The sequence below is a fragment of the Cupressus sempervirens genome, chromosome 3, assembly GCF_028749045.1.
Source record: "Cupressus sempervirens isolate cs-2001-9-10 chromosome 3, ASM2874904v1, whole genome shotgun sequence".
Lineage (NCBI taxonomy): Eukaryota > Viridiplantae > Streptophyta > Pinopsida > Cupressales > Cupressaceae > Cupressus > Cupressus sempervirens.
In genome coordinates this window covers 924,142,182-924,156,078 of record NC_143120.1, presented here as the reverse complement: position 1 = coordinate 924,156,078, position 13,897 = coordinate 924,142,182, and the positions used below count along the sequence as shown (strand labels likewise).

At 34.2% G+C, this 13,897-nt stretch overlaps 1 protein-coding gene across 5 annotated transcripts; it reads right to left on the bottom strand.

Annotated features, from left to right (window-relative positions):
* Positions 1–1,411: 1,411 nt before the first annotated feature.
* On the bottom strand, positions 1,412–11,112 carry LOC149569769 (maltase-glucoamylase, intestinal protein). Of its 5 annotated transcripts, none has more exons than XM_089822487.1 (4): positions 10,865–11,112; positions 10,487–10,712; positions 10,205–10,254; positions 1,412–1,620 (listed from the first exon to the last, which is right to left on the bottom strand). In XM_089822487.1, exons 1-4 carry the CDS (start codon positions 10,949–10,951, stop codon positions 1,465–1,467), a joined length of 519 nt encoding a protein of 172 aa, XP_089678613.1. In that variant the 5' UTR covers positions 10,952–11,112; the 3' UTR covers positions 1,412–1,464. The 5 variants fall into 5 exon arrangements, with proteins under 5 accessions (XP_089678613.1, XP_089678614.1, XP_089678612.1 ...); XM_089822488.1 differs by lacking the exon at positions 1,412–1,620 and adding an exon at positions 2,028–2,523 and having other exon boundaries at positions 10,865–11,108; XM_089822486.1 differs by lacking the exon at positions 1,412–1,620 and adding an exon at positions 4,134–4,483 and having other exon boundaries at positions 10,865–11,103.
* Positions 11,113–13,897: the final 2,785 nt, after the last annotated feature.

The window sequence follows — 13,897 nt, the reverse complement described above, 5'->3', positions numbered from 1 at the left end:
TGGTCCAATTTTGACCTACTCTAGTGATTTTATTACTCTTGCAAGCTGACTTCCCTAGATCATCATTTTGTTGCTCCTTACTCATTCCCCTTTGTTCTGTTCATCACTTTGAACTTGAATGTCGCCTTGTAGTCATTTGAAAACCATATATACTTGGGTGGAATTTTGATGATTCTTGAGATTGGGAATCATGAGACCTAATCAGATTCCAGCCTCCTCTCAAGATTTCTCATTTTGAAAGTTAACTACCAATTGTTCAATTCAATGTCACCAGCTAGAAGGGCAAAATGGTTTATATAAAATATAACATTTTATTATATTTTTAAGTTAGATTTTATCTAAATACTAGCAGGATGTTTGAGAGTGGTTTCAGGTTCATAGAAGTTATAATAAAGATATTAGATTTTGGAAGCTTTAAAAAAAATCAGACTCGCCAAATTCCGGATTCAACACACCTCCAACAATGTTACCTGCCACAACCTTTCCTTACTTCATAAGATGAAATTGAAACTTGCAACAAGGATTTTAAAAGGGTTTTAACTCATTTCATCACAAATCCCTTGATTTCAATTCCATATCTTTGACTAGCTTAGCCCAACTCTGATGCATATCGTTGACTGCTTGACTACCCAGCAAGCCAAAGTTGCTCAAACTTATCTCCTAGACTTGGAGACTTGAAAATTGCTATCAACTAGGACCACCTAAGACCAACTATGGAAGCTAAAAGAGAGGATCCCAATTTGCAATGGGGCAACAATGTGACCACCTCACAACATGTATAAAACACAAAGGCATCCAACATGGTAGAGGATCTAATACTATTAATATATATGTTTGATAGGATCTGCCATAAACATGTTGTATAAACTAGCACAAATGGGGAAGAACCTTATACAGTTGACTCTATATGTATAATGGCAATGTCCTCCATGATAAGGAAAATGTTGGCTGCGAGAATATGGCATAAAACTAAACTAAAATTGCACAATCATTTTTTGATGTTGAAAAAGTAGGATTATTGGAAATAGATCATGTATTTGACTTCACTTGACCTTTGTTTCTTACCTTATATCTGTATTCATTCCAATGGTAATTCAAGAAAATAAAACTCTCTTTGCTAGTATGGATATGATGTTTTAATATCCATATTGTTACCCAACACGAGTTGTGGCAAACAATATTACTGACTTGCCATACTATTTTTATAACTGTATGGCCATTTGGACTCAGGACTACTTTTAGCATAGTTGATTGTGTTGATCTCAATATTAAAAAGATGAGAGCAACCAAGTAGATGAATAAGCAACGCTTAATAATGTCTTTTTTTAGCTGCTTTGAAAGCCTCTAGTTGAACATAGATCCATTAGACAAAGACATGTGAGATGCTGAGACAAAACTTCGGAGTTTGAAAGAACAAGAAAATTCCGAACCTAATTAAAGGATTGAGTATGCAGTTTCAAAGTTTTAAATCTTCTCTACATTTTGGACAATGGGACTTATCATATGTAGCCAAGGAACACTTATCCAAATTTGCATGAAGCAAGCATTGGTGTAGAGTACAACGAGCATATTTCGCCTGAACATCATGATCTCCCCACGTCTTCCTGTACCTGAGGATACCTATAAAGAAGGGGTCAAAAAAGCAACCAGTGAAGGGCAAGGTTTTCTTACATATTACGCAACTGAAACTAAAATGTGTGCTGATGAGATCTAAAAGCCCAACCAAACACACACGGTTGCTTTTAACCTTAAAAGTACTCACAGTTAAGTTTTGAATTATTTTTTAAAACAATTTTAGATCTTCCTAGCAAGCCTTCCTCACCTGACATGACATCAGCCTTTGCCACTGCATGCAAAATTGTTGGTTCAAAATCATGTGCCCAAAAGTTTATTGATCCCTCAATAAGTAACGTTTAGAGGACGTGCCCTTCTAACATTATGCATTTCTTCTAATCTTTATTTTTAGGCACCTTTCACCAACCAAAGGCAACCCGCCTTTTAAGGCTAACAAACATCAACTCCACAGGTGCAAATTTGTCAAAAATAATTCCTTAAGAGTTCCATTCCTAATACATTTTGATCCTAAATCTTTCCACAAAACAGTGTTAAGAATACAGCTACAAATTTAGATCCATAGCCCTGAGAATCCAGACACTTACAAATGCTAGGGCAACAACATTGACATGCATCTATCCCATCCAAACACTATATTAACACCCGTAATGCATAAAATCTGAAGATGCATACACAAATGTACAACATAGGCATCTAAACAATGGATCTTCATATATCCAATGCATAACAGTCTACATCACAAAGCAAAATCCATCATTGCCACTAGTTGAGAAAAGGGGTTGTTATGAAAACTTTCTCTTACAGTCCTTGCTCTCACAATATTGAAATCTCCATAATGCTTTCACAAAGGCTCATACAAGTCACTTTTCCAAGATTCTCCCATAGCTAAGGATAGCATCAACCCGCCATTAGATGTAAATAGATTATTAGGCACATTCTATACCTTATCTGTACATTTGAACATGTCTCATATCAGAGTTGCAAGCATACTACATTGAGACCACACATAAATGTAATTATTGTCCACCACACATTTACTATTTAACAGAAAGCTGATTTTCATGTCAATGGAAGCAGATTTGAAAACACCGAAGCTGAGAGGCTACATAAAGCTCCATCTATTAATTGTGCTTATATCCAGAAAATCCCATTTGAAGTTCAAAAATAATTCTGCTTTACCCATCAGAGCTAGGAAAAATGGTAAGTTGGAGTATTTGCCATAAAGCTTTCCCAAGTTCAAACCACCAGGAGTGGACACACTGATTTGGAGGGGCTTCTGTGAGGCTCTGTCTATTTAATAAATTAACAGTGTAGCAGCATTCTCCATATAAACTATAGAAAAGGAAAAATTGTCTACTTTTCTTCATTTCAAGAATCGATTCTTTGTGGATAGACTCCTCTTTGTCTGCTGGGATTGAATGGTAGTAGTTAGGAGCTAGTAAGTAATCTGACTCCCATCTTTATGCTTTTGAGGTTGATTTAAGAATTATCAAAACAGAAATTTCTATGCAGGGCTTCAATTACCAGTTGTTTGTTGAGAAATCTTTCAACAAAATTCATGGGACTATTTCTAGAAGAGGGTATTTAAACTTTTTCAAAACTATTAGAATTTTTACTCATTACATCCTGGCTTTGCTTCTGCTACAAAGTACTGCATGTACATTGAACATTTATTCTCAAGTTGCAGCCTACAAATAGCCACACATATTTGAACACTTGTTTCAAGTTGCATTCTGAAGAATGAAGCAGAGTTAGATACCATAAATGATTCATTTGAGATTTTCATGTCAGCTTTCCTCCAAATTAAGAACCATCCTTCCATTGTCCTTTCTACTCAGAAAAATGAGTTCAAATCTGCACAGACTTGAATTTCTTTTCCCTTTTCCTTCAGTTTCATTCAGTTGAATATCATTTTATTTGGCACTTCAAAATATTGGAAACACCTAGTCTTTGGTGTGAAAATTGGTGGGATAGATATTCAGTACATCAAATTAGTTAAAGAAGCTTTCAAAGAAAATTTGTTTATTCTGTGTGTGGTTCTCACAGGCCTGAACATCATTCTTTATTTTCAAGTTTTGTAACATTGGATTCTGCATTTTATTTCGTTTAAAATAATAATATGAAGATAACATTCCAAGTCATTAAGCTAGTTCAGAATCAGATCAATCTAACGTCTCAGATTATTGATTTATGTAAAACAAATCTGATACAGCATAATAGATACCTGCCTTATCAGTCTTGATAAGTGAAGTGGCAAGGCATAAACTTTATGTCCCTTATAAAATATTGATAATTAAATTAACAACTAATGGTAAAGAGACGTTTGAAAGAAAGAAAGATAATTGTTTTTAGAATAAAAATTGTTAATATCCATAATATTTGTTACTGTCCCCAATAATGAGAAAAATGAACTCAGAGTTTTGAAAATCTTCAAAGAGAAATTCCTTGAATCATTTATCAATTCGCAAGGGACATCACAGAACGAAGCAGGTCAGTTGACATGTCACATACTTAAAAATCTAACAAATCTAAAAGATAGAATAACCAGAGCAACTACATTAAGGGCAACATTGTAAAAGATGTTAAATTGAATAACTGAATGATGCATTTAGTAAGTCCCATAGACCAGTTTGGTCTAAAAAAAATTAGAAATCATTATCATCAAGAACTAATTGAATCCATTTAACTGGAGCTGCACATTCAGCTTCCATTTAAATGAGCGGGACTCTTTTATTTATGCTTGCAAGTATAAAAGAAATCGTGGAAGATTTTCTAATATTAGCATGAACGTTCCAGCTAGGAAGAAAGCAAAACAAAATGCAAGTGCAATTTTTAAAAAATACTGAACCGAGAATTTTGAATTTGATCTCCTCTTCACTTTTGATATTGAATAAAACTCGGAAAGGTTCTGCAATAAGTATTAAACATTTCATAGGAATCAATCTGAGTGTTCAAAGCAAGTAATAAGTCGCATCAAAATTGTAAGGTAATTGTTTATGCTTTAAGATGCCAAGTTTATTTCATCTAGATAGTCACTTCAGTTCAATGTCACATAATTGAAGAGAACAATCCTTAATAAAGTAAGCAAATTGCTACAAAAAAGTATAACAATGTAAACCCTTAGAAAATAACTATTAGAATTTCATAATTAACAATCATTGCATGGCACCATTTATGGTTTGCATCAATGGTGTTAATTTTTGGCAATAAAATTGATAAGGTTAGGTTCAGGCCTTTAAAGACAATCCGATAACTCACAATGATCTCATTTGAGAGTCTTTGGTACAAAATAAATGCACATAATTTCCAATGGAGGACCTACCCATAAACTCATATGAAAAGATGCAATATGAGTGAGGATATAGTAATCGCATTTGATGTCCGCCATAGCATTGGCTTCTTTATAAGACAACAAACTCACCTTTTATGCTGGAAAATAGAAGACTCTTGAGATTATGTCATGATCAAGCACAAGACCACAAGAAAGAGATAGAAGCATGAATGTTATAAACCTAGATGGGATGACCTTCATTTCTAAAATAATATTGTAACAGTTTTGGCAGACAATTGTTCATTCATCAATGTAAAAGAATTTTTTAAAAATCTCCATAAGACCCAGTAAGGTCCTAGGGAACTTTAGCCCCAACATTTCATCCCTCCAAAAATAATCAGCTATTTTTCTTTATTCGCAAGGAGCTTCAATGGGAAAAAACCATATTAATAGCTTTAGTAGCAGGAACACTGTATTTGAAAACAAATTGATGTACCAAAGCAATCCTATTTCCATATAAGAATTATCTCTAAAACTAGTACCCATACATATTCAAAGGAATTTCCTAGGACCCACTTCCACAAAGGATTTTGAGATGACAACTTCAAGACAAATGTAATGACCTAGAACCACCTGACAAAAGCATCCTGTCCTAACATAAATGGTTAAAAGGAATTCCACAGGTCATATTCTATGATCCATCATTATCCCACAGAAAGTTCCAAATGTTGATCAGAAACGTGTAAAGACTTTGTTAAAAGCACTTTCAGATATTATGGACTGTAAAAGCTTACCGAGGCTGTTACAATTTTTTTACCAAAGAAGCATATAAAAGCTGGAACAAGCCAGTAAACCTAAATAAAACAGATTCAACAAATGCAAAGTGAAGAGTTCTATTCCCAAAAACCAAATGTTTTCTTGTGCAATATCAATCTCAATCTTAAGCCTAACTTGAGACTCGCTGATTGCCTATAATGCATTTGTTTGTATGCATGTATATATATTTCAAAACCTAAATCTTGCAACCCCAAAATTCGTTGTCAAAATTGTATATGATCATGTGTACCATTCGCCTGTTGTGTTCTGAAAAGATAGATATAATGCAGGCAAACCTATGGAATATAATTGAGCAGCTATAACCAATAAACATATCTAAAACAGCAATAGAAAAAGATGACAAAATGCATGACGACATCAAATTATAGTGGTTCACCATATAGCAGGGAAATATATTTATTAACATTACATCAAAACTAACACCATTCATAGCTTATATACATCCATTCATACTAATACATAGATCTATCAAATGAAGAGATGAGAAGACGTAAAGTCATGTGACCATAGGGCTTCAGATTCCCAATACTTTCCCACTTGAAGTCCAATTGGCACGGCCACGAATAGTGGCATCCCTGTATTTCCACTTTTATTTTCAAACTGTAACTAGGCCTTGAGAAAACTTTAAACTTTGCCAAACTCTGTTCAAGAACACTTCAAATTAGTATTCTCTAAATCTTTTTGGACGGAATACAATCTTACAGCAGAATATCTTTCCTTACAACTTTCACAAGTGCAAATTCACCCATAAATCCATAATCAGGAATAGTACTATGTGTAGGTTCAAAATATGCTTATCCATTCACACAAGAATCCTTGAGCACATACACAAAATAGTCACCTATTCTTATGCTTACCTTTTCTGTGACACTAAACAGAGAATCTACAAAACTGCAAATTTTCAGAATATGAGAGCCACCACCTACAATTATAGCATTGTCCATATTCTCCACATCAATCTGTATATCATGTAAGCATTGGATAATTAGGTCCTCACACTTCTGAAACACTTCACAAATGATTTTCTCCACGTCCTCAATTCCAAAGCTAAATTCTGACACATTAGATTCTAAAACGTCAAGACTCAACCTTATTTCCAAATTCTCCAAGTCGCTTTCTGTTTGAGCTCATTTAAAATTGGACAACACTTCTTTGTGATCTAACTTGTCTTTTCCCTTGGATAACATGGATCCATGATCTGATGACTTGTTCCATGCTGTAAGATGCAGCTCATACAGATTCATGACAGATTGCAAACCAATCTTTGCAATATCGATTGATTCAAAATGAGTTTTAACCAGAGTTACCGGAAACTCCTCTGTCCCTCCTTGGGCACACATATCTCCGTATCCAATTTGGAAATGTATCCAATACTGCTCGGATACACATCAGATATTGTACCCATGTCTTCCTAATAAACTTGATTTTCAAACCGTACCAAATACTATGGGATTTGTTTGTTCAAAAGATTTGAGGTAAATCTTCCCTTTAATCAATGTAAAAAAAACTATATTAAAGGAATTTTTTTTAAAAATAGTATAAATAAAACTTGTACCAAATGAGAAAGACAAATAAAAAGTTTTTCTATTGCAGCAACCCATTTTTGGGTTACCTTATAATGCAACTATACTATGTTTACATATTGTAAAGCGTTAAATTAACTTATAATTATTTATGTAGCATTTATATGTCAATATTACTTTGAAGTAATGAAAATCTCCTACAATAACTTCGAAAACTATGTTAAATATATGTAAATGAGTTATTTAATAATGTCCTGTCCAGCCGTATCCATATTGGGGGTCTTAAAAAATAGCCGTATCCATATTGGGGGTCTTAAAAAATTGCCATATCCGTATCCAATATGGTATCTGTATTTGTATCCGTATCCGTATCCATGCAACTTTGGTTTTAACAGCTCTCAAAAAACGATGTAATAATAAGCTGTCTCCTTCTAAATGTTTTAAAATATGTGGTCCAACCATACACAAGTTCTCTTGGCCTTCAATACCTATGGTGTTTAGCTCCCTCTTCACTGTGATTGTTCCCATCTTGTTACAGGTATTGTCAGCACGTCATCAAAGTTGTGTTGTCCAAACACAAGTGGATCACTGAGATATATCACTCCTCTCTATGCCACCTGGAACTAGGCATATTTTACCATGGTATTGATCCATGATGTTCCCCTAAGTTTAGAGAAGATCCCATGCACCACATGGTTACCGTTGGCAGCCAAACATGCATTGTTCTCCACCCCCTCACATGCCTTCACATAATCTTCGGCACCAAGATCCCCATCGCACTCTTTTTCTCCTTCACCATTGTGGATGCTCTTCTCAAAGAGAACCTTTACAGCTTTCTCAACGGACATGTGAGCCAAATCATCTTGCCCACCAGTATTATTGAGTCGTCCCGACACCCAACAACTTTGAAGTTTACATCTGTAGAGGCTATTTCTAATGTGCATGAAATAAGGTTTGAAAATAGAATGTTCACTTGACCCATACAAAGATTGCAATACACACCAAGTGAATTCACTTTGTCAAACACCTCCACTGCAAGGAGCGGAAGCAGACCACAATAAATACCACTCTTCGCCTATACGAAGCTTTGCGACACATTATTTGTTTTGCCACTGCGTGTGCCCACAGTGATACACAATCTTCCTCTTCACTGCCCGTGCAAATGGAAACAAGGTGTGTGGCATTCTGAGATCTGCAGTTCCAACTATATTCCTAAAGCTCCTTATCTAATCTTCACATGGTCATGCTGCAAAGGTAAAGTAAATGCTGGTGCCCTGTGAGACCACACATCCATAAAAGCACCATCAAAAACATTTCCAGTAAAAGATGGAGACAATACATTGAGAAACGAGTCATTGCCCCAAGACGAGTTATCTTTTTCTTCCCTCGCCTTCTTCCTCTCGCCTTGCAATCTCTGAGTCTCTGAATTTTGCACATTGTTTGGTTCATTTCTACCATTAAGTTCTTCTCTTGTTTTTCCTTCTTGGTTTTCCATGCGAGGAGAGTTATCCACAACACGGGACTGTAATACACCTAGTAAGTGATGGAAATTCTCCCTTGAGAGTGTTTTATTTTCAAGAGCTACTCCAATCTAGCAAATTTCAGACTTATTTCTTTGATTTTCCATTGGGTTCACTTCTCCCTCTTTTTTAACCACTTCTGTTAGTACAGCATTTTCCACAGCTTCTTCCTCAAGAATATGAAAAGGCTCAAAAGGCCATGCCAATGTCCACTTGGTTGCCTCAACCTCCTTTGTACCCAAATACATTTCTTCCTTGTCATTTTTCATAGAAGTCTCAAGATTTCAGTTGCTAAGTGCAGTACACAGCTTCATATTGCTGATCTGATTTAAACCATATGTTTCATCTATTTCCATTTCAGTGGCAAACACTTTTCATGATTTTTATCTATTTCCATTAGCAAAATTTCACATTCAACAGAAATGGCAGTCACAACAAGTCCCATTTAATTTCTTAAATATAAAATTCCAAATTTTATCCTCATGATCTCTAATATTTACTTCCAAATTTATCACCTTATGTTTCTTCTGCTCTTCTTTAACTTCTCGTTGATGTGGATTGCCAGGGATCTTGTGCAAAAGCTCCACACTACTGTTGCGAATAACTCCCACTTCGTTCTGAACCTTTAATAGATATAAAGTACCCAATTTATGTCCTTCTGCAATAACTAAGGACCCTTTTGTCACCTTCCATTTACTAGATTCAAAGCCAACATTGAACCCTTGAGAAATCAATTGCCCAACTGAGATTGAATTATTTTTTAGTTGAGGGGCATGCCTAACATCTCGTAGCAGCCAACTATTTCCATTCGTTAGTTTCAACAAAACATCTACTTTTCCAACAATATTAAGAGATTTATCATCTGCAAGAAAGACTTTAACAAAATTACCACTTTGAAAGGTTTTAAAAAACTCTTTGCACAAAGTAGTATGAAATGATGCTTCCCTATCGAGCACCCATACATTTTCTGCAATTTCTTCTGTAGTTAAAATAAGGGATTTGCCATCTCTGGTATCTGCTCAAATTCTTCACATATCCTTGGCTTTAACCAAGCTCTGCTACTAATTGTGAGATATGATCAAGAGTGAAAACCAAATAACGTATCTCAAACAGCAAAGAAAAATAAGAAAAAACACATAAACCAAATCTGATTACATCCACTCTCAAAGCAGGGAAATATATTCATTCATGTTACATCAATACTATACCATTCATAGTCTATAAACTTCCGTTTATACAAATACATAGAGCTATTAAATGAAGAGATGAGAAGACATAAAGTAATATGACGGTGGGGCTTCACATTTCCAACAAAATCTTCCGAAGCGAGAATACAGAGTCGAATATTCAAAATGTTTCTAAGCATATATAGATTAAAAACCATGCTTCTGAATCTAAATTATTCGCTTTTAACTTTTTAAGTATGAATTAGCTAGTTCTGAAAATGTAAAACCTTAAGAGTTTCTACACGCATGCACCTGTTTTGACTGGTTATAGAAACTGGAGTTCACTGGCCTGAAATCAAGATCTGTGACCACAGAACAAACAAGATTAAACAATAAAGATCTTTAGTGTTTCATTACATGAACAATCATGACGAAATATGAATCGGACATTCAGAATTCAAATGAATTAAATCTTGATTATATAAATCATTGCAGAATATAAAAGCGACGCTGGGAAATCAAATTAAACGAACATTGTTAAAAAAATACATGGCAATTTTAAAAACAGGTATTAGAAAATTAATTCATACCGACCTTGTTCATGCAAGGTCTGAAGTCTCCAGCCTGGACCATAGACGACCAGTTCTGCATCGGGCCCAAACTCAACAGGATCTTCCCCATCCTTCACAGCCTCAATGCAAGTGGCTACCCTCACATTCACTGCCAATTTTCTGTTAATTCTGTGCAGAGCAAAGCCAGCCTTCGTTCCAGCTGCAAAACGCCTAATTTTTTCTTCACCCGTACACAACACTTCCAAAAACTGCTTTGGGTCATCCGCCCCAAACACGGTTAGTTTTAATATACTTATTTTCCAATAAAAATCAGATACTTTCTTTCGCAGTGTCGTTCACAGCCGGCTGCTTTCCATAAAAGGGAGAAAATTGAACTGGGTGGGGATAATACTAGACTTACAGTAGCAGTCGAAGATTGAGGCGGGCAGCCATTGTTGTGGGAAGAAATAGATATGTTTTTAGTGATGTGTACTCCATCGTCCTCCATTATATTTTCTTAGGGGAACTATTTTTGGTCTAGGTCTCTGTATATTGAAAACTAATGTATTCAATGAAAGTTCCATAATTTAGACGAGGACCATACCATATGTCGACTCCTACCGGCATTTCCATACATAATTTACTATCTAACTGTGCAACCCGTTGATTGGAAGTATTCTAAGAAATGGACGGAATGGCATGAGCTCTTTTAAAAACCAAGTGTTCCTTAGTGGCTTTGTATTTGTTCCTTAGTGGCTGTATTTGTTGTAAGTTAATTTAGTAATTAGAAAATAGTGACCAAAAGTTATAAGAGATGGAAAGTATGTAGAATTTTTTTCAAAATATGAATTAAGAATTATATCAATACAAGATTTATTATAATTTGATTGGTAAAATTCAATTAATCTTATAAATATTCTTTTATCAAAAGAATTATATAAAATGATAATAACTAGTTACTTTAGGTTTAATAATTTTAAATTTATAGGTTGTTAATATATTTTAATATTTCATTTAAAATCAAGAGGGAATTAGTGATTATTGTCATTTTATAATAATGATGATAAAGGTGATTATTAAAGTTGGTAATTAGATAGATTGATTTTGAGGAAAGTTTGTTTTATATATATATATATATATATATATATATATATATATATATATATATATATATATATATATATATATATATATATATATAGTCCTGAAATATTGCATACAATAAGGTAGTGGTTCCTGAAAATCCGTTCCTATAAGAACCAAAATATTTGAGCCAATCAAACTCAAGTAAAATAAATTTCATGATTTTAGAAATTAAAAATCTAACATATAAACATTAGAAAACTTATAATAAAAAGAAGAAATACTTGCAGTTCATTGGTTCAAGTAGAAAAAATCAATCACTAGTTAGATGTAAGTGATTGCAATATTATATTGCCTACGACAAATACAAAAAAATAAAACATTTAGGCAGGGGTATTATGGGAGCCATTTGGGCTCTATTTTTTTTTTAGCAGGTAGCTTTATGACAAAAGAAATTGGGGGGCTAAAGCTTTATTTAGAATATCTTCCTGCAAATTAGTAGTTCTGACTTTTTAGCCCCTTTAATTTGAGCGGGTGAAAATAGGTTGGGGCTCGAATTAGCTCCACCAACTTCCTTAAATCGAGGAGCTTAAATTTCAAAGATGAGACAAACTAAAGAAAATCATGGGACCACTCATCTTTAAATAGTCTTGAAATCTCTTATCAACCACCTGCTCTATTTTAAAGGAAGCCCCCCTCCATGGGAACCCAACCTTAATCAAATGTGGGGATAATGTTTAATTAAAATGTTTTGTTATGTTATGAAAGTTATTTATCCATATGAATAAGGTGTGGGCTATGATACAACTTATATATAACTTTTTGCAATGAAAATGTAATAGACTTAAGACTATCAACATTGCATCCATGTGTATATAAGTTGTCCTGTAGCCATTTTGTGCATGAAATGTGTCACACTTCTATAGACCATTATTCTCAAGAATATCCATGATGAAGAGCATCTCAAGAGGCGACCTATAGCTTCATATTTATGATGTACAAGAGCTATGAGATTGTGGCTTTCAAATTAACCTAGTTAAGGAACCCTTGTAAGGTGCACCATAGAATGGAAGATTCAAAGAGTAGAGGCAAAAGTGCCAATATCCAAGAATTACAAGCATGTAATGCAAATGCAACCTAGACTAAATGAGATGTAAGATCTAAGCTAATAAAGAGTTACAAAACCACCTGATTATGCTATGTGATTTAAGTTAGTACATGAATGGAAATCTAATCTAGAGAGTATGTCATAATGCAAGTAAAAGGAAAGATTAAGCTAAGAATGCAAGTGCAAGATGAGTGCTCCAAGTTCTCTAGAATGAAACCTATAGCATAACAATGAAATCAACTAGCATCCCTCCTTAGAGAGTGAGGAGAGAGCCTCCATTTTAAAGAGAAATGCACCAGAGATTTAAAAAGATGTGTGGAGGAGAGTTAAAGTTATTTTGAGAACAAAGATTCCTATAGACAAGTGTGCCCTGTCATGTGAGAAAAAATAGTTTTATTTTTTATTTTTAAAATAGGAAGATGCATTTTCATGTGCCCACTTAGGATAAAGGGACTTTGAGGATTTTTATTTAATTAAAAGGAAGCAAATTATTTCAATTAAATAAAGGACTTAGGATAAAGTGGTCAAACCATACGTTATAAGCGAATAAATAACAAAGTGATGATTTGATCATAGATAAACAATAGATAAATTATGCAAAATTTCTAGAAAGGGGCTCGTAGTCTAGATGATCATTTTTGGGTGATTACATTTATCCCTCTTTGGCTAATGTGTGATCGATCTTGGAACATATTAAATCAAAGAATGAAGATGTCAAGCTAATAGATAAGTGACCTGACTCCAAAAGTGATCTGACTCCAAAGAATGAAGCACATAGAGAATAGACAGATCCTAAATGCACAGTCAATAAGTAGTGACACTAGACATTAGGAGATAGATAGATCAAAAGAAAATGGAAAGATCGAGCATCTGCTCCAAGAAAAATAAGAGATGTAATAGAATTAATTTGCAATATTGAGAAGAAATGATTGATTATTCCTTCCTGTAAGAATTTGGTATAGCTCTAATATCATGTAAGAATTTGCCTAAGGCAATAATTCAACACCAAGATCAAGAAGCTCAATAGATAGCACAAGAGAGACTAATGATGATCAAATGAGAATCTCAATAATGATCAAAATGATAATGGATATCAAATGATTGGATATGAGATGATTTGATGAATACATCATGGAAGTTCATGTATATAAAGGCAACTAGAATGATTAGGAGTCAACAAAGAGATAAACATCACAACTAAGCACATGTCCACAAGAGTGGATTATCCTCCATTGAGCACAAGAGTTTGTGCGATGACGAGAG